This window comes from Herpailurus yagouaroundi, unplaced genomic scaffold (genome assembly GCF_014898765.1).
Source record: "Herpailurus yagouaroundi ecotype Mexico unplaced genomic scaffold, PumYag 28, whole genome shotgun sequence".
Taxonomy (NCBI): domain Eukaryota; kingdom Metazoa; phylum Chordata; class Mammalia; order Carnivora; family Felidae; genus Herpailurus; species Herpailurus yagouaroundi.
In genome coordinates, this window is record NW_024412376.1 from 6,439,955 (window position 1) to 6,463,211 (window position 23,257).

General features: G+C 45.7%; 2 protein-coding genes and 2 long non-coding RNA genes across 7 annotated transcripts in view; 1 reads left to right on the top strand and 3 right to left on the bottom strand.

The window, feature by feature from the left end:
• Positions 1–1,995: 1,995 nt before the first annotated feature.
• LOC121019449 (uncharacterized) lies at positions 1,996–6,895 on the bottom strand. The gene is made up of 3 exons (XR_005785605.1): positions 6,380–6,895; positions 2,942–2,998; positions 1,996–2,242 (listed from the first exon to the last, which is right to left on the bottom strand). It is a non-coding gene; the product is annotated as an uncharacterized LOC121019449 (long non-coding RNA).
• On the top strand, positions 6,112–10,549 carry STAR (steroidogenic acute regulatory protein). Its single transcript, XM_040458397.1, has 7 exons — positions 6,112–6,217; positions 7,570–7,683; positions 8,011–8,138; positions 8,776–8,934; positions 9,071–9,255; positions 9,825–9,918; positions 10,410–10,549. The coding sequence occupies exons 1-7, from the start codon at positions 6,154–6,156 to the stop codon at positions 10,521–10,523; spliced, it is 858 nt and encodes a 285-aa protein (XP_040314331.1). The 5' UTR covers positions 6,112–6,153; the 3' UTR covers positions 10,524–10,549.
• Positions 8,572–11,822, bottom strand: LOC121019351 (uncharacterized). The gene is made up of 2 exons (XR_005785556.1): positions 9,978–11,822; positions 8,572–9,073 (listed from the first exon to the last, which is right to left on the bottom strand). It is a non-coding gene; the product is annotated as an uncharacterized LOC121019351 (long non-coding RNA).
• A 1,828-nt stretch (positions 11,823–13,650) lies between these two features.
• ASH2L (ASH2 like, histone lysine methyltransferase complex subunit) overlaps positions 13,651–23,257 on the bottom strand; it is a 31,866-nt gene continuing 22,259 nt past the window's right edge. For 3 of the 4 annotated variants that reach the window (XM_040457469.1, XM_040457394.1, XM_040457623.1), the window contains 6 exons: positions 21,862–22,029; positions 21,371–21,564; positions 16,788–16,880; positions 15,285–15,383; positions 14,481–14,540; positions 13,651–14,386 (listed from right to left, as the gene is read on the bottom strand). In XM_040457469.1, coding sequence (XP_040313403.1) covers positions 14,279–14,386; positions 14,481–14,540; positions 15,285–15,383; positions 16,788–16,880; positions 21,371–21,564; positions 21,862–22,029 — 722 coding nt within the window. In that variant the 3' untranslated portion in view covers positions 13,651–14,278. Of the gene's footprint in view, positions 14,387–14,480; positions 14,541–15,284; positions 15,384–15,770; positions 15,824–16,787; positions 16,881–21,370; positions 21,565–21,861; positions 22,030–23,257 lie in introns of those variants that run through there. The other variant, XM_040457546.1, reaches the window with a different exon arrangement.

The following is a 23,257-nucleotide window of genomic DNA, read 5'->3' on the forward strand; positions in this document are numbered from 1 at the left end:
TAACTGCTGACAGCCTACTGTTGCCCAGAAGCCCTACCAATAACATAAACAACACGTATTCTGTATGTTCTATGTATTATATACTGGATTCTTGTAAGAAAGGCAAGAGAAAATGTTACTAAGAAGATCATAAGAGAAAATACATTTACCATCCTGTACTGTATGTATCTATTTATCAAAATATCCACGTATACATGTACCTGAGCAGTTCAAACACCTGCTGTTCTAGGGTCAACTGTTCATTAAATCCAAGACAGGTCAGGTTTTTGCCCATGAGACTGAACATGTGGACAGCTGGAGCCAATGAACAACCAGCAGGAGTGATTAGTAGAGACCCTTACACTGAATATGGAGATGTGCTCTTACCTTAGACTACAGCCCTCCAAGTGTGAAGAGTGGAGAGAACTGATGTAAAAATGTCTGGACGAGCATCCCAGGGAAACAGGAGGTTGCAGGTAGGGGACGACGCGTCAAGGTTGCTGGAAGGAAAGAACATACTCTTCTTTCAGCCTGTCTTCCTCCCAACTGCCATGCCCCACCCCCATCTTTCTTTTTTTTTTTTATTTTTTTGGACGTTTATTTATTTTTGAGACAGAGAGAGACAGAGCATGAATGGGGGAGGGGCAGAGAGAGAGAGGGAGACACAGAATCGGAAACAGGCTCCAGGCTCTGAGCCATCAGCCCAGAGCCTGACGCGGGGCTCGAACTCAGGGACCGCGAGATCGTGACCTGGCTGAAGTCGGACGCTTAACCGACTGAGCCACCCAGGCGCCCCCCCACCCCCATCTTTCATATTACCCTCCAGCAGCACCCAGATAAGAAGAGCAAGAGACTGCTTGGTGGGCGTTTGCTTTTACTGACTAAGCAGGTCTTGTATCCAGTTAGGTGATCCAAAATCAAAAGTAATTTTTCCTATCCCATCCCTTGATCTCCTAGCCTGAAAGAATTAGAAAACCAACCCTAGGAAATGGAGGCTGGCTGTTTACTCATCTGGGTGGGTGCACTTGGTTAGGACTCCCCGACCTCTCTGCTTCTCCGGTTCTGCCTGGGGTCTCTGGAAGTAGAGAATAAAATCAAGTTCTTCTTTTACTTTTCTCCTATCTCTCTTCACCACTTTGCCTCTTTTTCCCCTTTTTGTACCCATTCCCCTTTTTAAAAGAAAAAAATTTTCCCCCTAATTCCAGCCACTCAATAGCGGTTGCTGTCACTTGGCTAAACCCAGGGGTAGAAAATGGCCTCAACTGTGGCTGCTCTGGGCAGCCAGCTAGCCCCTAGCAAGGACAAAAAGAAGAGCGAGGGTTCAGTGCTGAGTGTATTTCAAGGTCAGATATCCAGATGGCCTGGGGATTTATCTCTAAGACCAGATTTTTTGCTGTATCATTTACATACAGTAAAATCCCCTCTTTCAATGTACACAGTCCTAGGAGTTTTAACAACTGCATATAGTTATGTACCCAATACTCCTGGCCCTTTGAATTTAACTGCTCCCTCCTTTCCAGCCCCTGGCAGCCAGCCACTGGTCTATCTGTTGTTGCTATAGTTATGTTGGCAACTCATTCAAAATTTTCTTAAAATAGTGTACAGGTCAAAAAAATCTGGAAGGTTAAATTTATCCCACCCACCTTCAGTTTGCTCTTCTGGATTAAGCTATTCCAAAAGACAGAAAACTTTGTTTTCTGTGCCCAAATCCCTGGGCAAGGTGACCTAAAGTCTGGCTTACCTGTAGGGGAGATGGAGAGTGAAAGGGAAACAAGGGACCAAGTATAACTTAATAGTTGGCCCTGGTTTTCAGAGAGAAACTTGAGATTTTAAAAGGTTAAGCTGTAGGGGTGCCTGGGTGGCTCAGTTGGTTGAGCATCTGACTCTTGGTTTCGGCTCAGGTCATGATCTCACGATTCATGGGATTGAACACTCTGTGCTGACAGACAAAAGCAAGACTCCTTGGGATTCTCTCTCTCTCTCTGCCCCTCCCCTGCCTGTGCTCCCTCTCCCTCTCTCAAAATAAGTAAATAAGCTTAAAAAAAAAAAAAAAAAAAAAGGTTAAGCTGTATAACAAAGCACAGACTAGATTGTCTGGTTTTGCATACTGGCATCTTCATAGTTGTCTAAGTTTGGTCAAGTTGCTTACCTCAGTGCCTCGATTTCCTCATCTGGAAAATAGGTATGACTATAGTAACAACTTCTTGGGTGGTGGTTGTAAGAATAAAGTAAGTTAATATGGGTGAAGAGCTTAGAACAGTGCCTGGAACAGAAAGAGTGCTCAGCGTCAGCTACTATAATCCGCTCAATACCTGATATGTGCTGGATTCTTGGGATAGATGCCATACCCTCGATGAACTGATACTTAGCAGTCTCCTTTGTACACATAAGGATACCTTGTGAGGCACCTGGGTGGCTCAGTCAGTGAAAAGTCTGACTTCGGCTCAAGTCATGATCTCGCAGTTTGTGAGTTCAAGCCCCCGCATCAGGCCCTGTGCTGACAGCTCAGAGCCTGGAGCCTGCTTTGGATTCTGTGTCTCCCTCTTCTCTCTGCCCCTCCCCTACTCGTGCTCTGTCTCTCTCTCTGTCTCTCAAAAATAAATAAGTATTTTTTAAAAAAAAGAAATAAGGGGCGCCTGGGTGGTGCAGTCGTTTAAGCGTCTGACTTCAGCCAGGTCATGATCTCGCGGTCCGTGAGTTCGAGCCCCGTGTCAGGCTCTGGGCTGATGGCTCAGAGCCTGGAGCCTGTTTCCGATTCTGTGTCTCCCTCTCTCTCTGCCCCTCCCCCATTCATGCTCTGTCTCTCTCTGTCCCAAAAAATAAATAAACGTTGAAAAAAAAAAAAAAGAAATAAAATTGATTCCTCTTTCATTTAAAAACAAGAATCAAATAAGGATACCTTGTGAAATACCAGTGACCGACTTGAATTAAGGAATTAAGTACTGACTATACCCATAATTACCTCAAGTCCAACGAGTCAAATTTTCATTAACTTTCTGCTTCCCTCTCACAGTGACGCCTATGGAGGAAGACACCACATTTTTTCTTTTTTTTTTTTTAATTTTTTTTTCAACGTTTTTTATTTATTTTTGGGACAGAGAGAGACACAGCATGAACAGGGGAGGGGCAGAGAGAGAGGGAGACACAGAATCGGAAACAGGCTCCAGGCTCCGAGCCATCAGCCCAGAGCCCGACGCGGGGCTCGAACTCACGGACCGCGAGATCGTGACCTGGCTGAAGTCGGACACTCAACCGACTGCGCCACCCAGGCGCCCAACACCACATTTTTTCAATACTGAATAAGCATTTACCCTATAAGCAGCCCGGGGTTTGTCCTCACCTCCAGGCTGATCACCCTTAAGAAGTAGAAGAAAATCAGTATTTATTGAGAATTTACAAAGTACCAGGCTCTATGCTTTCTAATCATTCATTAAACATTGAATCAAGATCTCGTCATTATCTAGTACTGTGTTAAGTGCTGGGGATTCAAGAACCTGCAAAAGAGCCAAATTCTCCTAGAGTTTACAGGTCCTTATGGAGCTTACAGACATGTAAAAAGGGGGGGCCTGCACGTGTGGGGACCGGGGGTACATGAAAAATCTCTGTACCTTCCTCTCAATTTTGCTGTGAAGCGAAAAGTACTCAAATCACTTTAAAAAGGTGTATGTGGGGGAGAATGGTCTTACTGATACTGTGCTACACATTTACCAAGAGGGCCCAAAGGAAAAAGTATTGAATTCTAGTTAAAGAGCAGAGTGAGTGGGGCCCAAGGGGGATCTTTGAGGGGTGGTGATGCTGTGAGCTACCTGGCCATGAACGTGTGCACAGGGCAGGCCCCTGAGGAACTTGCTGAGCCCTGCCGGAGAAGACAGCCAGGGTACAAAGCTGGAGGGCCCAGAGATGGGGCTAAGAAGTCTGGACTTACTCTGTGGCCTCCTGACGTATCACCTGATTTCAGCTAGGTCACACCCAGGAAAAGAAAAAGAAAACATATTCCCATTTCACAGATCAGCGAGTCCAGATGGAAGTAGTGAGTGGCTCGCAATCACGAAGCGAGAGGTGGGCCTGGGACTGAGAGTAGGACACCTGTGCTTTCCCCACTGCAGCCCCCAGGCTCCCCACCTGACCCCCGGGTGCACAGTGGACACTCAGCAAGGGGGCGTTGAAGGAATGAGTGGAGTCCTCTCTTCTCCAGGCCCTGCCTCTCTCCCTGGCCTGCTGTGTCCACCTGGTCTCCTTCCTTGGGGGCTCTGCCCTCCTCAAATGGCAAAGCCAGACACAGATGACTCCTAGAGCCAGAGGTAATTCCAGACCTGTCCCCCCACCTTACTGCTCAGAGGGACAGTGAGAGTTAACTAGTCATTCGTCCTGGAAATGATGAGGGAGGATAAAGGGCCTTGGCCTTGGGGGAGGCCACCAGCACCCCTCCCTGAGTCAGTGGCAGCTTCTGACATCAGCAACAGCTGTGTGCCTCAGTCCCGAAGTCTCCCCCCAACCCCCAGCTGCGCCCTCTCACAGTGGCTATAACTCTCCACAGGATGGCAACAGCAGGGCCTTGAACATTTTCTGCACCACCCGTCCATAATAAGCCCCTCCCCACTCCCCACCACCTCCACTGAGGTACACATGTGCATGAGAGCTCACGTGTACAGGCAGAGAGGAGAAGCCTGGGTACCTGGTGTCCGACTTCTGCCGCATGCCCTCTGCACCTCCTCTTTCCAACCTGTGAAAGGTTAAGTCCCCCCCAACCCCTCACCCAGGCCAGAGATGAACCAGAGGCCAAGGCCCATCCCTTTGGTGTTGTCTTCCCCAGGACTCCACAGGGGCTGGAAACGAAGCCTACAGGCACGCTTCCTAAGCCAAAGACATAGCTATGCCCCCAACCCCCCCCCCCCCGCCGCGGCCCCGCAACTGTTCACCCAACAGGGAAGCACCAGCCTGCTCTGTGCCCCACCTCGAGCCTGAGTGTGGGGGCGGGGGGGGGGGGATGTGGGGAAGGGGACATGCCTCAGGGAGAAACAGTCCCACAGAAGAGACAAGCCAACACATACCAACTGTTATACAAAAGGGGACCTGAGATGATGAGCCCTCTGGGGGTAGTGACAGGGTGTGCTTCAGAGGAACAAACCATTCCAGAAGGTTGAGGTGGTCAAGGAAGGTTTCCCAGGGGAAGAGGGCCCACAGTGGGCCTCGAGAAATGGGCCTCCAGGCAGCCACCGCTCGGAGAGGAGCCCAGGACAAGGGCCTCTGGATTACTGGACCCTTCCCACTCTCCATGAGGAGTTGACAGGGCGGGTGTGGGACTCTGTTCTGTAGGGGCTCCGGGTACTGGGCCAACCTGAACAGGTCCTGTCCCCTTCATCTTTCTGTAGTGAGGAACCCAGCAAGAGCCAGTGGGGACCGCCACTGCTCCCTACTTTTCAGGCCTTCCCTCCCTGCCTCCGGACAGCAGTGCCAGGACACAGAACTCTCTCTCTCACACAGAAGGCCCTGGGTCAGGGGCCAAGCCAGTGTGCTTCTCTCGCCCCCAATACTCTTGCCAGGTGAATCTGGCTTGAAAGCAACCTCAAGTTCAACCTTAAAGGGAAAAGACTTCGTCCCAGACCGGGGCAGGGTTTCTCAAAGAGTAGCGTGCAGTTCACAGGATACCTGCGCGGCAACCCGGGCATTCTAGCCTCAATTCTAGACCGGGTTAGATCTAGAGTTTCTGAGGCCAAGGGCCGGAAATCTGCATTTCACATGCTCTTTGAAAACCACAGTTGGATGGTGTACACTTTCTTCTAAACCGCCTTGACCTCAGCTGCTGCTTTTTCTCCCCGCTCCATCCGCTGGAGTCTGGCACCAACCTCGCTGCTCCTTTCTGTGCACCCGCCTCCCCCCCCCCCCACTCCCCGCAAATGGCCAAAGCCATGGCGTGAGGCAATCCCTCTGCCCTTGACCCTTTCCTTTGCATAGCGAGTGATGGCTTTTTTATCTCCTGATGATGAAGTACAGCCTTCAGCCAGGGGGCATTTAAGACACGGGACATGCAGCTGGGCGCAGCCACAGCCGCAGGACCCAGAGGCAGACCTTGACAGCTGGGGAAGGAGGGAAGAAGCCACCCTCGAGAGCAGAGGCCACAGCAGCAGTGGCAGCAGCACCGTTACCCTGCCTGTCCCCCGCTGCCTGGAAACAATGCTCCTAGCGACGTTCAAGCTGTGCGCTGGGAGCTCCTATAGACACATTCGTAACATGAAGGGTGAGTTCTGGGGCGAGAGGCTGGCCGCGTGGAGGCCATGTGGTTACTGGGACGGTGGGGGGACGGGGGGGGGGGGCGGCCACTCTGCGCTCATCTCACTTGCGCCTCTTGTTGGGTGAATGTGAGCAAATCTCTCACCTTCTGGGACCTCCCTTTTCCCACCTGAATGGTTGGCCTGGATACGAAGATGCCTCCGTCTCTTCTGGGTTCTATCACTTGTGCTGTCCTCTCTGGGGCACCAATCTTTCTTGAACTTTGCCTGGATTGGCACTAAGGGTACCAAGAGAGCCACAGCCACAGTGGCAGAGGTGGGAGTGAGCCTTGACGCCAGTGAGCAGTGTTGGCAGGCCTGAGACATCATGGGCAGGGAAGAGAGGAGAAAAAAAAGAAAGTGGGGAAGGCCCCGAAGAGCAAGGCAGAGAGAGGAAGTGGGTGCAGCAGGAAGTCATGTTCCCATCCTACAAGGAGGAAGCAGAACCAGGTACCGAAGTCTGGTTTGGTAGAGCTAATCAGGACCCAGGGCCATCCTAGTCAGTCCCCTGCAGTCACTGAAGGGTACACAAACCAATCTAAAGTCCTTTCCAATTACCCTGGGTTGAACAGGCTTCCGTTCATTTTATTTTTTTAAGTTTATTTATTTTGAGAGAGAGAGAGAGAACACAAGCAGTGGAGAGGCAGAGAGAGAGAGAGAGAGAGAGAGAGAGAGAGAATGAATCCCAAGCAGGCCCTGCACTGTCAGTGTGGATCCCAATGCAGGGCTTAAACTCACAAACTGTGAGATCATGACCTGAGCCAAAGCCCAAACTGGACTGAGCCACCCACCCAGACACCCCTGGGTTCTGTTTAGAAGGAAGCCGTGCTTAGAAGACCCGGCCCAGCAGTAGGGCTGTTCCACCAGATCAACAGGATCCCTTGCTCAGACCCCAGTGGCATGCAGAGCAGTTACTCAGGCGAAGGACCCCAGCTGCTGACAGCTACACAGGCCTCAAGGGCTGGGGGTCTTGAATTCTCCTTCCACAGCCAGGATTTTTCTGCTTGTTTGAACAGAGCTTCTTTCCCTTTCAAGAAGGAAACTGCAGCAGGTTCTGGTGCAGCCCCTGCCTCCAGGCAGCACCAGGCCTGGCCAGCCCAGATGGAAGACCGACTCTGGGCCCAAAGGCGGCCTGGCACAGTGACAGCACTGGGTGGAGGTGGCCTGGCTCTCATTCAGACCCCACCAGGGATCTGTGTTCCTGTGCAAGTTACCTCTCCCTCCACGCGTTTCCTCCTCTGTGGCAAAACGAAGGGGTGGAACCATCTCGCTCTAAGGGGATTCCTCTGTTCTACGCAACAATATTCTCTCCTCTCTGCAGGGCTGAGGCACCAAGCCGTGCTGGCCATCGGCCAGGAGCTGAACCGGAGGGCACTAGGGGGCCCGACCCCGGGTGCATGGATTAACCAGGCTCGGCGTCGGAGTTCTCTCCTTGGTGAGTGCTGATGCTTCTGGGCTTGTGCCAGTGGCAGGAGCTTGTGTACATTGCTCTGTGCACTACCCACCTCCCCCTAACTAGCCCTCAGCTGGCCTTTCTCACTTTGAGGGGGTGGGACTGGGGTGCAAGGCTCTGCAGACCCCGTCGGCTGCAGCTGTGTGTCTAACTTCACCTGTAGGCCGGACCCTATGACTTTGGCCTTGGCTCTTCAGAGGAAAGAGCAGACCCAGACTCAAAGGATGGAAGCGCGGGTGGCAGGTGGGGGCGGGGGGATAGGCTAAGGAAACGGAAGCAAGCTCGGTCTTTCCTGGGCTGTGTATCCAGGTTCTCAGCTGGAAGACACTCTCTACAGTGACCAGGAGCTGGCCTATATCCAGCAGGGAGAGGAGGCCATGCAGAAGGCCCTGGGCATCCTCAGCAGCCGGGAGGGCTGGAAGAAGGAGAACCAGCAGGTGAGGGTGGGCCTGGAACCCCCGTGCCTCACTGTTCCATTGCCATCCTCAAGGCCATTCTCACAATTCCCGCCTCACGCAGCAAGTGGTTTTAACTTACATGCTGCCTAGTGTCCAGAGTTCAGGTAAACCCTCTCCTTCTCCCAAGTTCTGAGTTAGTAGACACTAGTTTGGGAGTCAGGAAATCCGGGATCGAGGCCCAGCAGTGCCCTAAGGGTCTCTACATCTTTCTGGTGTAAAATGAGGACTGAAAACATCCTTAAGATCCCGCCCAATACTGTGTGTACATAATGAGCTGGTTGTAGACCAGACTTTCCCGCTTCCAGTTTTGTTTTGCTCAGGAAATTTGAGCTTCTGAGGTCAGGTGGGGGGCCTTTTCAGTTGGACCTACCCACATTTACCACCAAGAAACAAGGGTCCAGAAGCAGGCAGGTTACTGCTCAAGGTTTCAGCAGATGTATGAGGCTTATGGCGGGAAAGATGACCAACTGTCTTAGAACAAGTAATTTTAGGCTTTGTCATGCTTAAAGTTCTTTGTGCTGTTCCCCTTCCTGCCTTGCCTGTCCTTGTCATATTCCTGCCTAGGAATATTTTTCTGTAAACTTTATCCTGAAGCTCCTTTTTTTCTCCCTGACAGGCAAATGGGGACACGGTACTGAGTAAAGTGGTCCCAGATATGGGCAAGGTGTTCCGGTTGGAGGTGGTGGTGGACCAGCCCATGGAGAGGCTTTATGAAGAGCTTGTGGAGCACATGGAAGCGATGGGAGAGTGGAACCCGAACGTCAAGGAGATTAAGGTGAGGAGAGTCCAGGTGTGGGTGGCAGGAACCCATGGGAGCCCAGTCTGAAAGGTGTGCCAAAAAGGTTGCAAGCTGTGGGTGGTGCGTCAGCCCCAGCACTGGCTAATGATTCTGGCTCCCCGTGGCCCGGTAGGTCCTGCAGAAGATTGGAAAAGATACAGTCATCACCCACGAGTTGGCTGCAGAATCAGCAGGAAACCTCGTGGGGCCCAGGGACTTCGTGAGTGTGCGCTGCACTAAGCGCCGAGGCTCCACCTGCGTGCTGGCTGGCACGGCCACACGTTTCGGTGAGATGCCCGAGCAGAAAGGCATCATCAGGTAATACTGGCAGTCGCCCAAAACCTCTCTTCCCTCACGCAGGCTTGTGGGCACGTGCCCGGCAAGGGTGTGATGAATCCTCGGCTCCAAGAAACCAGTCCTTGGTCCCTACCTTCAACTGCCTTTTGCACAGGAATATGGAGGAAGACAAGTTCGGCCCTAACCAATCTTCCTAGAAAGTTTAAGAACCTTAATAATTTTCTAAAACATGAGGTAGGGCTGAGGTTTAGCTGGTACGCTCAGGTCTGGCCATACTGGCGACTGAAATGCAAGCCATACTGCTTAGAACACAGCTGCTGTTTGTGAGGGGCCGCACCCATCACCTGGGACCCTTTCCCTGGCATCCTGCAACTCACAGGCACCACAGGGGACCTTCAGGCTCCAGCCCCAACCAGCATGTGTTCCGGTGAGCTGGTAACCAGGCCAACTGTTAAGTTTATCACCCTTGACAAAATAGTTCTGAGACTTAGAAAAGACAAGGTACCAGAGAAGTGTGGCTCGTATAACTGGTCAGCATAAAAAGAGCATTCTGCCTTGTCCTCCTGACTGGACTGCTCTCCATTTGCCAGAGGAGAGCATGGTCCCACTTGCATGGTGCTCCGTCCCCTGGCCGGAAGTCCCTCGAAGACCAAACTCACGTGGCTGCTCAGTATTGACCTCAAGGTGAGGGGCACAAAGAGGTGGCTAGTGGGTAGGGGGTGGGGAGAAAAACTGACTCTTACCCTCCCACGTGATCCTGCAAGAACAGGAAAAACCCTCCTCCATTTTGAGACAGACTGTTGGGAGAAGGACGAGGCTTGAATATCGGCCTGCTATTCCATCATCTCCACAGACTACAATAGCTCCCTTTTACCTCATATCAAATTTCAACTCTGTAGTTGCCCATTTGGAAAGAAGGAAACTTAGGCCCCCAAAGATATGGTTGCTAGCTCAGGGTCACACAACTGACCTTTGTCTTGACATAATTGACCGCTCTTACACGGTCATGACACAGCAGGGCAGTAGGGCAGTCCTCCCGGGTCAACTCCAAGGTCAACCTATAAACAGAGCTGGAAGACCAAGCCCCAAGCAATCCATGTTTGTGACAGGTACAGAGGTGTCTACAGGGGAACATCACCCACAAGGTGGCCAAATTCTTCTATCTTCTACTCTAGGGATGGCTGCCAAAGACGATCATCAACCAGGTCTTATCACAGACCCAGGTGGACTTTGCCAACCACCTGCGCAAGCACCTGGAGTCCAGCCCCGCTCCTGATGCCAGGTGTTAAGGACCAGCCTGCTGCTTCCAACTGTTTCTAGCGCACTGGCTCACATGCCCTTCAGGGAGATCCCTGCTAGAAGCCTACAAGTCTGTTTAAGCTCTTCATCTGGGGACTGTGGAATGGGCTGGAGTATATTTAGGATGCTGGGACTGGCAAAATTTTAGGACCAAGAAAATGGGGACAGAGCTTTTAAGAGAAAGAGCTTTCTAACTCTATTCAATGATTAGCTCTGAAATGAAGGTTAAGGGCTCCAAAATATTTGTAAAACTTCCTTCTGGGCCCTTACACATCTATTTAAAAACATCTTTATAAAATGCTACTAGCTGACACAGGGTCTAAGTACAAGGACTGGGACCTCATACTTTAGGGGCTCAAGAGCTCCATTCCCCGCAGGCAGTGTGTGGGGGGTCTTACAAAAGGGACTCCAGCAACCCTCTGCTCCTCTACCAAACAGGTAGAGAGCTGCATCAAAGACCAAGTAACTCCCCACAGCGGATGCGTTCTAGAAATGTAGTCTAAGTTTTCTTGATTGAAAAAGATACGAAACTAATTAAACTAGTTACCCTATTTCTTCCATGGGCACCAGTCAGAATAAAGAGTTGTAACTAAGACGCAAACTTCAGTCTGTACCTGTTTAAAAATTCTACTCTTAAAAAAAAAAAAAAAAATCATTCTAGTAAACAGCAACTTCATGCTAAAGGAGTCCTGAACAAAGATTTTAATTAAACTAGATCCCCGAGCTCATTAAAAGGAAAAACTACTGGGGACATAGGTCACTCAATTATTTAGAATCTGCTGCCAGAATCTTTCATAAGTACTTAATTTCCACAATAAGCACAAGCCTAATTCAATTTTTTAAAGTTTATTTAGAGAGAGAGAGCAGGAGTGGCAGAGAGAGAATCCCAAGCAGGCTCAGCGCAGAGCCTGATGTAGGGCTCGAACTCACGAACCCCAAGATCATGACCTGAGCTGAAATCAATAGTCGGATGCTTACCGACAGAACCACCCACGTGCTCCAAGCCTAAATCAATTCTTAAAAGAACTCTAGAACTGGTAGCTGACAGGCATTGCAAGATGAAGGTGATGACTGAGGATTTTTATTTATGTAATTAAAAGATAGGATGGTACCAAATAAAGAAAATTAATGATATTACTAAGATAAACAAAAACAAATTTTATTATTTTCCCTTCTGTGAATGTTGACACCTAACAAGGGAACTGAATCTGTAAGGTTTACTTATTTATTCTGAGAGAGAGAGAGAGAGAGAGAGAGAGAGAGAGAGAGAGAGAGAGAGAGGGAGGGAGGGACAGGGGCAGAGAGAGAGAGGGAGACTCCCAAGCCGGTTCCACACTGTCAGGGCAGAGCCAGACACTGGCCTCGAACTCACAAACCCCAAGATCATGACCTGAACTGAAGTTGGACACTTTACCTACTGAGCCACCCACGTGCCTTGGAAACTGAATCTTCAGTTATTACATCTGCTTCCAGCTTGGCTCAGGGCTGCCAATTTCACGGCTTTTAACAGGTCACTGTTTTACTATTGTGAGAGAAGGCCAAAAGAGGGAATATGGTGAGAGCAAATTCCCCTTTCAAGATTCAGAGAATTTATGCTTTCAAAATATAGATTGGGGTGGGATTACTTTGCTAAGAAGGGTGAGTAGGATGAAAAGCCAGCGATTACCACTTGAAACTTTCCCATTCTAGTTATAACAGCACTGATGATTTAAACCGTCCAGAAACAGAGCCCCGGCTTGTTAAGTAAACAGGTTAGCAGTCGTGGGAATGCTCATATTTATGGAGGTACTGAAATTTTATATCTGATAGAAGTGTTTCTTCTTATTTATTCTTATCTCATAGAGTAGTCTATTTTTAGCACAGACCAAATTATTATTTACCAGGGAGCCTCAGAGCTGTAGAAAGTATTTCAAGAACAGACTATCCTCCACCCCCAGCTAAGTAAGGGAAAATGACCATCTAAAGATGTGTAAAGTGATACACACTGATTTCAAAAGAGCAGGCTGGAAGCAAGGAAATGGGCTTTCTTGCTGCACACCACCGTTTGGAGCTCAGTTAAAATTTGCCTTCTCCAAACCGTGCAACTGTGTCTTTGAGGGGACTGGGAGCCACTTCCCCACTTGTTTAATTTTATGTTGGAATAAAGTAAGTGGTCAGTGATGATATGCTCACTGACACCATTTTATAGAGGACTCCATGGAGAGTGGGTATTCTGTGAATCCTTCAAATCAACCTTCTCAAAACACACACACACACACACACACACACACACACACATTTTGAATATGAAATATAAATAGGCAACATCATAACTTCTGTAACCTGATTTATGAAGATCCAATGTACAGAAATTTTATCAAATGGAGAGTGGGTGTACAAGTAATAAAATACGTGGTAATTTATATTACAAAGAATTTACCTCCAGCTTCCTCTACAGAACACTACCCTCATTCTCTTAGAGTTCTTCAAACTCTGATGGTCCAGCTTTATGACCAAGTCTGCCCTCTAAGACCGGCCACGAATGAATGGGTGTCCAGCGGTGACAGGCTGAGCCTTCAGCCTACAATCACACTGATTCTGTTAGGTTTCCTGTTAAGAGATGTGGAATGGCCAAAACAGCCTGGATGGTTCATTAGGAGACAAATCTATTAGTCAAAGCTACCAAGTTAAGGTACCAATAGTCACATGAAATTTGGGAAATTCCTGGGAGGCTGCATTGTCACTGATGTATTAAAAAGGGGGACAGGGAAGCCATAAGGGGGCTCAAGGGAAGTCTCGTTCTTACATTCCAGTTTTTAGTATTCTGAATCGTCACGTATTTGGAAGGAAGGTAAGTAAGGCAAGAAAACAACGTGCACGCATTAGCATACACGTTCAAAGGGAAATGCTGGAGGGACACCATTAACCCTTTTAAACTCTTGTTCATCTCCTTGAGGTGACTTCCACTGGAGAAAAAGGGTGGCTGAGCTGGCTAGAGAGGATGGAAGCAGGAGAAGAGGGGTTGGGATAGTCAGAAACCAGCCTCCCTCCCCCTGCGCTGGCTCCCTTCCTCACTGCCCACATCGCTACCCCTGTCACCAAGAGGAACTCACCCCGAAAGGGAAGCAGAGTGCCACACACACTTGAAGACAGGTTTTATTTGGGAAGAGTTTCTAATTGTTAAAGCTGCAAGCACGTTCTTTTTACAATTACAGTTCTAGAGACCTAGTAGTTTCAGAGACCCCAGTGTTCAAAAATATTTCAAAAGGAATAAAAACCCATACCAAAAGGAAAGACCTTTTAGATCTGGAATGTACAGCCACTGATTTCAGCTGTTCTCAGAAACAGGCCTACTACTTCCTTGGAAATCGGATGGGATGGAGTCAATGCCACAAAAGGAGAGGTCTTTAAATAAGTCAGTGCCTTAGACGAGATTATTCACTCCTTAGAAAATACAATAAGGTAACTAGTCCTGGTCGGAGGGATACGTGGTACAGCACCAGTTTCACAGGGGGCGCAAAGGATCCTGGGGTCAGCAGCTGTTGGCATATGGCACACAAAATAGAAGCAGTCACCAGAAGTGGGGAGAGTGTTGAAAAGCAGGGAGTCTCCCAGTCTCACCCATACTGTTAATTTGCTAACAGCACAGGCTGTGTCCTGCGGTGTCTTTGGGAGAATGTTTGCAACAGTTCAAAAAACAAAAACAGGCCTCCCTCCCCAATTTAATCCCCAGCAAGTCCATGTCTGCAAAGAAAGAGGGACCTGGTCACGGTTCCCATGGAGGACTCCGCCTCCCATCCACTTCTGTTTCCACATGATATAAGACATCAGCCAGAGTATGTTCTACCACAGCGCCCCAGCCCATGTCACTCATCTGTGGGAGGAACAAGAAACAGAAAGGAGGTGATCAGAATAAGTATGGCAAGAAGGAGCAGAGATACTGAGGATGCACTGTGAATGTTACTCACAGGGCGGTAAGTGAGATCCTTTGGAGGATACTTGAAGCACGGTCCAAAGTTAATGGAAACCTGGGATAGATCAATTCAAGCAGACAGGAGAAAACAGAGGAAAATAGTGAAAAAAAGCTTAATGTGACCTGGGAACTTTTTATTTTTAAATGTAGCTATGATATTCAGGGTATAAGTGGAACTAATGATATAGATTACCAGTGCTAAAAGTGGTCAACACCCTAATGTCCATCAAAAATTAGGTAAATAAAATAGACTTTTGTTGATTTCTGTTTATTACCTGAAGATTTCCTTATCTTACTCCAGTGGTGGTTACTGACAGACTAAAAGTATATGTAAATTTCCAGATATTACCTTTTCAAATCACTTAAAAAAAGACAACAAAAAAAACCCCACAATAGGATCTGATGATAGTCCCCTTCATACTGTATCGTGTTAAAAAAAAGATTGGCATAAGCAACACTTACTAACCAATGATGGTGGGTTATCATGACATATAACACCAAGCTGACTTCTGCATGCATATACTTCACATCCTTTACACTGAACAATGACATTTACCGTACAGCACATTCAAAATCAAAGTATGGAGCACACTAGTTGCACAATCTTTTAACTATCCAAGCAAATACTTCCTAAGACACCCAACTGTTTTTGGAACAAACAGCAACAACAGGAACGCATTCCCATCTCACTCTTAGGCTACTCAGATTTCTTTCTAGAATTCACATCAATGATCATCCATCACAACCATTCACCTGTTTCCCTCAAGTTCTGTTCACAGGATGAACAGACGATACATACCGTGCAACTCTTATACAGTGAGATGGCCGGAAAGTAAACCCCTTCAAAAATATCTTTGTAGGCCACACCTTGATTGACACCATTTTTGTAAAATATTATCTGAAACAAAAACAACGGTTTTACTTCAGAATTTAACAACAGAACAAGCAAACTGAAGAACTCCCTTGGAGAACCCTTTACAAGCACTGCCACCACGCTGGTAATGATGTCTTCTCAGAAGAGCATACAGCTGGTGTAGTAACGTCTTCTTACATTTTTAGGGCGTATTTACATGCACCAATCTAGCTGGTCTTCAGGTTTTTCAGAGCATATTTATATGCACCATGTAAATGGTGGTCTTTAGGTTTATTTGCTTCGGAATTCCTACATTACCTGTACCAAAGCATTCTTTCTATTATTTGTTATACTATCTGTATAAAAAACAAACTGGTCTTCTGCCAATTCCTCAGAACCGTACCTACTTAAGCTTATTTATTTGATCCCTTCCCTTGCATCAGATTCTCACTTCTGCATTTCTACTTTGAAAATCTCTTCAGATCCTCTAAGTTTCTGAATCCTCATTTTCTTTGTCCTTTCTGTCTGGAAATTATTCTGAATATCCTCTCTTAATCACTACATATGGACTTCAGAAAAGACCCCCTTTTCTCAAGTAACTTTCTCTGCCTGTTCTTCCCAGCAAGAGCTGTCTTCTCCTGGGCTGGATTTTCTGGCTGTATCATCCTAGGTCCATTACCTGTTTCCCTTTACTATTTTCTCCCCTAAAAACAACTGGAAGCCTACTTTATTTTCTCCTACATTAGCTTCTATTACTGTCCTAGACAGCGATCACAGCATTTTTAGGGAACAGTGTTTCCAGCTCAAAATTTTCTTCCACCCCTTCTCCTATTTTGGGCCAGACTGTATTTATGGTACGACTTTGGCCAACAACCTTGGAAAGGGGAAGTAGGGAAAGTTCTAGAGGAACTAAATAAGCCATTACAGCTCCTGCTGCCTCTGGGTCACAGAGCAAGGTCCCCTCCTCTTCTATTCAGTGTTCCTCCCTCTGTACTTAATACTTCCTGAGCAGAAGAAATATCTCTGCCTTGCTTCCTCAATCGCATATGGATTTCCTTATTAGGCTGCTGCTTTTACCCTCTGCACTGGAGACTGTCCCTAGAAGAACACCGATCATCTCTCTGAAAGCAGGATGGTGACACAGGAAGAGCGATCTGGTCCCACAATCACAGCAGGCAGGAGAGGGAGCCTCTGTACTGGAGACTGTCCCTAGAAGAACACCGATCATCTCTCTGAAAGCGGGATGGTGACACAGGAAGAGCGATCTGGTCCCACAATCACAGCAGGCAGGAGAGGGAGCCTGCTCTGCGGCTGGCGAGCTCTCATAGCACATACCCCTTCAGTCCTCTCTGGACCTCACTTTCCTCACTTTTAATAATTAGGAGCCTGGTCCCAATCTTCAAAGTTTTCTAGTTCTGACATTTTTATGATCATGACTCACCGACTCACCTCACTATGGGGGGTCTGCTTTAGGCTCTTCTCTGCTTTATCCACAAAGTCTTTTTCCTCAAAATACAAATAACTCTTGAACTTTATCAAAGCCTTGAAAACCAAGAAAGAAGGAAAGGGAAAAAAGGGAACATTGAAACATCAGCTACATCATCATGAAATTAAAAAAAAAAAAAAAAAAGGCAATTTCAGACAAGTAGCATTGAGTCCTTGTGTTTTGCAACAGAAATTAAAAATCTATGCAGGGTTAGCTTTGCTAGATTTTAAACAACTATGTGCTTCTTAAAAAATACCAGATGGCACATACTTGCCAAACATTTTCAAAAAAAGACATTTTCTAAGATTTGCAAGGAAATACATACACACATATATATACTTTCATCACAACAAAAATACCCATTAAGTTAAAAATAATTCAGTTTTTTTCCCCCTCAGTAATCTCAGTGAAAGAAATGACAACCTTACTGGGCCTAAAATCTCCTATTCTATAAAAACATTTTTTTAGGGCCAATTCCTTCCCTCCTAGTTCCCTACCTGTTTCTCCTATAGGTGGGCCTCTGGGTCACCCCTTCCTTGCTGGTTCTCAAGAGCCTAACTATTCACTCCCAGGGAAATATATGACATTAACTTTTAAAAATTTTAATCTCTAGCACATACATATATTAAGCATAGTAAAAAAAAAAAAAAAATTCAAGGGGCGCCTGGGTGGCGCAGTCGGTTAAGCGTCCGACTTCAGCCAGGTTACGATCTCGCGGTCCGTGAGTTCGAGCCTCGCGTCAGGCTCTGGGCTGATGGCTCGGAGCCTGGAGCCTGTTTCCGATTCTGTGTCTCCCTCTCTCTCTGCCCCTCCCCTGTTCATGCTCTGTCTCTCTCTGTCCCAAAAATAAAAACAAAAAAACAAAAAAAAAAAACTCGAAAAAAAAAATTCAAGAGATATACAAGCATGAAATTTCTCTACCTCTCCCCATGTCCCTCAACACTTAGTTTCTCTTTGCCAAAAGGGATCTCTGCTCCAGTGGCCTTGTATCCTTCCAGAATGTCTAGGCATATATTAATATCTTCAAAATTAAAATCAAACAAAAAACACAAAGAAGCAAAAAGGACTGATACTACCCAATTTAAAGACTGACTAAATCTACAATAATTAAGACAGTGTGGTACTGGCATAAAGATCAACAAATAGATGAATGCACTAGAGAGCCCAAAAGCTAAACGTCTGCATTCTACTTATAAAACCATCTGATTCCAGGCGCCTGGGTGGTTCAGTTGGTTAAGCAACTGACTTTGGCTCAAGTGATGATCTCACAGTTCATGGGTTTGAGCCCCACATCAGGCTCTGTGCTGACAGCTCAGAGCCTGGAGCCTGCTTCAGATTCTGCCCTCCCTCTCTCTCTGCCCCTCCCCCACTCACACTCTGATCTCTGTCTGTCTCTCTCAAAAATAAACAAACATTAAAAAATTAAAAAAAAAAAAAAAGGGCAAAGCAAGACCCCAAAAAGTCATCTGATTTTCACAAAGGGCACCAAAGAATTGAGAGAAAAAATTTTCAAAAACTGATGCCCATGTGAGGCGCCTGGGTGGCTCAGTCGGTTGGGCGTCCAACTTCGGCTCAGGTCACGATCTCATGGTTCTCATGAACTCATGATGTGGGTTTGAGCCCCACATCAGCCTCTGTGTGGACAGCTCAGAGCCTGGAGCCTGCTTCAGTCTGTGTCTCCCTCTCTCTCTGTCCCTCCTCTGTTTGCTCACTCTCTCTCAAAACTAAATAAGAAAATTTAAAACAAATTTTTAAAAAACCACACCCATCCATGTGGAAAAAAAATTAAGCTTCATCTCTACTTTACACCATATACAAAAAGTAATTCGAGGTGGATCAAAGATCTAAATGTAAAAGCTAAAACCGTGTTTTCAAAGGAAAACATGGAATATCTTCATGAGTGGGGAGTAGGCAAAGAATTGTTAACTTACAGAAAGCAATAGAACTATAAAAAAAATTTGACAGATTTCATAAAAATTAAAAATGTCAGTTCATCAGAAGACACCATTAAGAAAATGAATAAACAAGTCACAGACTAGGAGAAAAAATTTTTTTAAAAAGTCATTTTTTGTAATGTGTATTCATTCTTGAGAGAGAGTGAGCAGGGGAGGGGAAGAGGGAGAAGGGGACAGAGGATCGATCTGAAGTGGGCTCTGTGCTGACAGCAGCGAGCTGGATACGGGGCTCAAACTCAGGAACCGTGAGATCATGACCTGAGCTGACGTTGGATGCTCAACTGGCTGAGCCACCCAGGAGCCCCCAAAAACAATTTTTAACCAAGGACCGTAATCCAGAATATATTAAAAAAAATTCCACAACTCTATAAAAAAAGATAAACAACCTGATTCTTTTTAAAAAGGCAAAATATTTGAAAAGAAACTTTACAAAAGAAAATAGATGAATGGCTAGTAGCACATGACAACCTGCTCACCAGCATTAGTCATCAAAGAAACGCTAATTTAAACCATAATGGGACACTATACTAGGCACCCATCAAAATGGCTACAATTAAGTTGGCAAACAACAAATGGTGACAAGGATGTGAAGCAACTAAAATGACCTTACATCACAGGTGGGAATGGAAAAGTCTGTCAATTTCTTCTAAAACTAAATCTATAACTACCCTTTGACCCAAAGAAATGAAAACGTTTACAAAGACATTTGTACAACAATGTACATCGCAACTTAATTCATAATAGCCCCAAACTTGAAACAGCCCAAGTGTCCATCAATAGGAAAATGGAACCATACAATCCAGTAATCCCATTACTGGATATTTTCAAAAGATACATGAACACTTATATTTAGTGAAGCATTATTTACAATAGCCAAATTATGGAAGTAACCCAAGTATCCATCTATAGATGAATGGATAAAGGAGATATGGTATATACATACAATGGGATATTAGTCATAAAAAATAAAATCCTGCCATTTGCAACAACATGGATGGATCTAGAGGGTATAATGCTAAGTGAAAGTAATCAGAGAAAGACAAATACCATATGATTTCACTCATATGTGGAATCTAAGACACAAAACAAATGAACAAAGAAGAAAAGAGACAAACACAAAAAAAGACTCTTAACTCTAGAGAACTGGTGGTTACCAGAGGTGGGGGTGGGCGAGCAATGTGTGAAATATGTGAAGGGGGAAAACAAAAAATAAAAAAACAAAAAAAGGAACATGTGAAGGGGATTAAGAGTATACTTATCATGATGAGCACTAAATAATATATTGAATTTTTCTTTTTTTTTTTTTTTTTTAAGTTTATTTATTTATTTTGAGACAGAAAAAGTGTGGGCAAACTAGGGAGGGGCAGAGAGAGAAGGAGAAAGAGAGAATCCCAGGTAGGCTCCACACGGTCAGCGCAGAGCCCGACGTGGGGCTCAAACCCATGAGCCACGAGATCATGACCTGAGCCGAAGTCGGACACTTAACTGACTGAGCCACCCAGGCTCCCCTGTATGGAATTTTTTAATTACTATATTACACACTTAAAACAAATGTAACACTGTATGTTAATTATAATGGAATTTAAGAATTTTCTAAAAATAGGAAAATGGATAATTATACGTCAACTATAATCAATAAACCTAGAAAAAATGGGAAAATAGATAATGCCCCTTCTCACATGCTCTCTCTCACAAAATAAACATTTAAAACAACAATCACAAAAAAATCCCAAAACCCAAAAGATTATGTACTGCATGGTTCCATTTATAAAATAAGTTTAAGAACAAACAGAACTAATGGAATAGAATTATGATAGGGAAAAAAATTTCAACAATGGTTGGCTCTGTAGGGATGGCAGTTGGGACTGATTGGGAAAGAGCATGAGGGCACTTCTTGGGGTGATAAGATTCTAGTGTCTCCTTAGGGGTTTGGGCCAAACTCAAAACTCAGTGAATATACATTTAAAACTTATACATTTCATTTTATGTAAATTTTGTATCAAAATAAATAAATAAATAAATAAAGGTTGAACTCTAGCTAATGATATGTATCTTGAAGTACTTGGGCGCAGGTGATGTATACATATTTTTAAAGTTCATTTATTTTGAGAGAGAGCGTGCACGCACACACACAAGCATGTGTGAGTGGGGGAGGGGAAGAGAGAGAGAATCCCAAGCAGGCTCCACACTCAGCATAGAGCCCACAAACTGTGAGATCATGACCTGAGCTGAAATCAAGAACTGGATGTTTAACTGACTGAGCCACCCAGGCGCCCCCTCCCCCCTCCCCCCCGCTGGTGAGGTATGTTGATGGCTGTAATATTTTCTGAAGTGCATTAAAACAAGATGGATGGATGGATGGAAGAATGAACAGATAATAGGTTAAGGTAGAATCTAGGTGATTGGTATTTGGACACAGACTTTAAAATTCTTTCAACTTTGTTACGTCTAAAAACTTTCAAAATGAAATCTTGGAAGAAAGTGTGAATGCTAGGTCAGCATTACAAGAGAACACTCAGGCCACAGGTGCAGGAATATGTTGGTTGCCACAGGTCTTCAAACCCAGGAATCTCTCAGGGATACAAACTCACCTTATCTTTATAAGTATCGGGCAGTGACTTGGCTGTCTCTGTATCTTCAGGAAGATTGATATAGAATCCCAGGACGTCTCCCTGTCCATAGCCAGAAGAGTAGTGTTTGCCAATTGACTGGTGGAACTTGGTTCCCTTTTTGCTCCTCCACGAATAGCTAAATTTATCATAACCTAAGGGAGCTTGGAGGTTACCTGTCCCAATAAAGAGATGTACAGGAAGTCACAAGATTGCAAATTGACTCTGGTTTGCTAAAAGAAAAATTTCTACTCCTTTTCACTGTATTTTTTGGTCGGTTTTGCAAAATTCCTGACAAACTATTTCTCACAAGTAAAGAGTTATAAAAATATTTCTAGGAAATGCAAACCACCTTATCCTTTAGGAAGTGAATTTTATGCCCATAATCCAATAAGCCAAAAAGTCATGAAGCACAACCACATGGTCTATACCTTTCTGCCTGCGGTGATGTCCTCATGATCGCTCCCACTCACCTAAGGGCTGGGACCAACCCAGTCTGGCAGCAGTGTCAGGTGGCATCTCATCCACTGTGATTTCAAAGTACCAGGCACCCTTCCGTACCCCATGAGAAGCCCGGACCATGGAGTAGCCCTTCTCTCCAACGACAGTCAGCCGGTCATCAGAGATCTTTAACTGGGGAGCTGCAGTGTGGAGATGGAAACAAAGGCCTGCATCTTACTGGAGGCACTTAGAGACGATTGCCACAAAAACCAGAGTCTCCTACACTCCAGTAAAACAAAGTAAAAAATCAGAAATACCAGATCAGGGCTCTCAAGTTCAGAAGGTTCAAAATCTCAACATTAAGATACAGCCGAAGGAGAGAGGAAGAAAACGGAAGTTAAGTGGTCAGATAACCTAGTTTCTATTAAATGTGATATTTGAGATAACAGGTTAAGAGTTAATTATGCTGTCTATTCCCTAAAATATAACAAACCAACTGTAATGTGCTTGGATCCTGATTTGTATAAACCACCCCCCTTTTTAAAAATAATATGTATTAATTTTTGAGAGACAGAGAGAGACAGAGCAGGAGCAGGGGAGGGGCAGAGAGAGAGAGGGAGACATACAATCTGAAGCAGGCTCTACGCTCTGACCTGTCAGCACAGAGCCCAAAGTGGGGCTCGAACCATGAACCGTTAGATCACGATCTGAGCAGAAGTCAGACACTTAAATGACCGAGCCATTCAGGCGCCCCCTTCCGCCCTTTTTTTTTTTTTTTAAAGTAAGTTTTAGGCCCAGCATGGGATTGAACTCATGACCCTGGAACCAAGTCACATGCTCTCCCTACTGAGTCACCCAGGTGACCCTGTGTAAATCATCCTTTAAAAGACTTGATATTTTAGGGGTACCTGGGTGGCTCAGTTGGTCAAGCGTCTGACTCTTGGTATCAGCTCAGGTCGTGATCTCGCAGTTCGTGGGTTCAAGCCCCATGTCAGGCTCTGCACTGATAGCACGGAGCCTGCCTGGTGCTATCTGTCTCTCTGCTCTGTGTCTCTCAAAATAAATAAACTTTGTCCCTCCTCTGCTCTCTGTCTCTCAAAATAAATAAACTTTAAAAATAAAATAAAAAAATTAATAAAAGACTTGGTATTTTATTTTGAAACAATGTTAGACTTCCAAAAACAGTACACATTCCCCACATGCCCTTCACTCAGCTTCCCCAAATGTTAACACCACCTACAGTCATAACACAATTATCAAAACCAGAAAATTGACAATGATACAATGCTATTAACTAATCTATACATCGTCTTCAAATTAAGCCGATTATCCAAATAATATCCTTTTTCTGTTTCAGGATTAATCCAACATCCACATTTCATTTAGTTGTCATGTGTCCTTAGTTTCTTCCAATCTGGGACAGTTCAA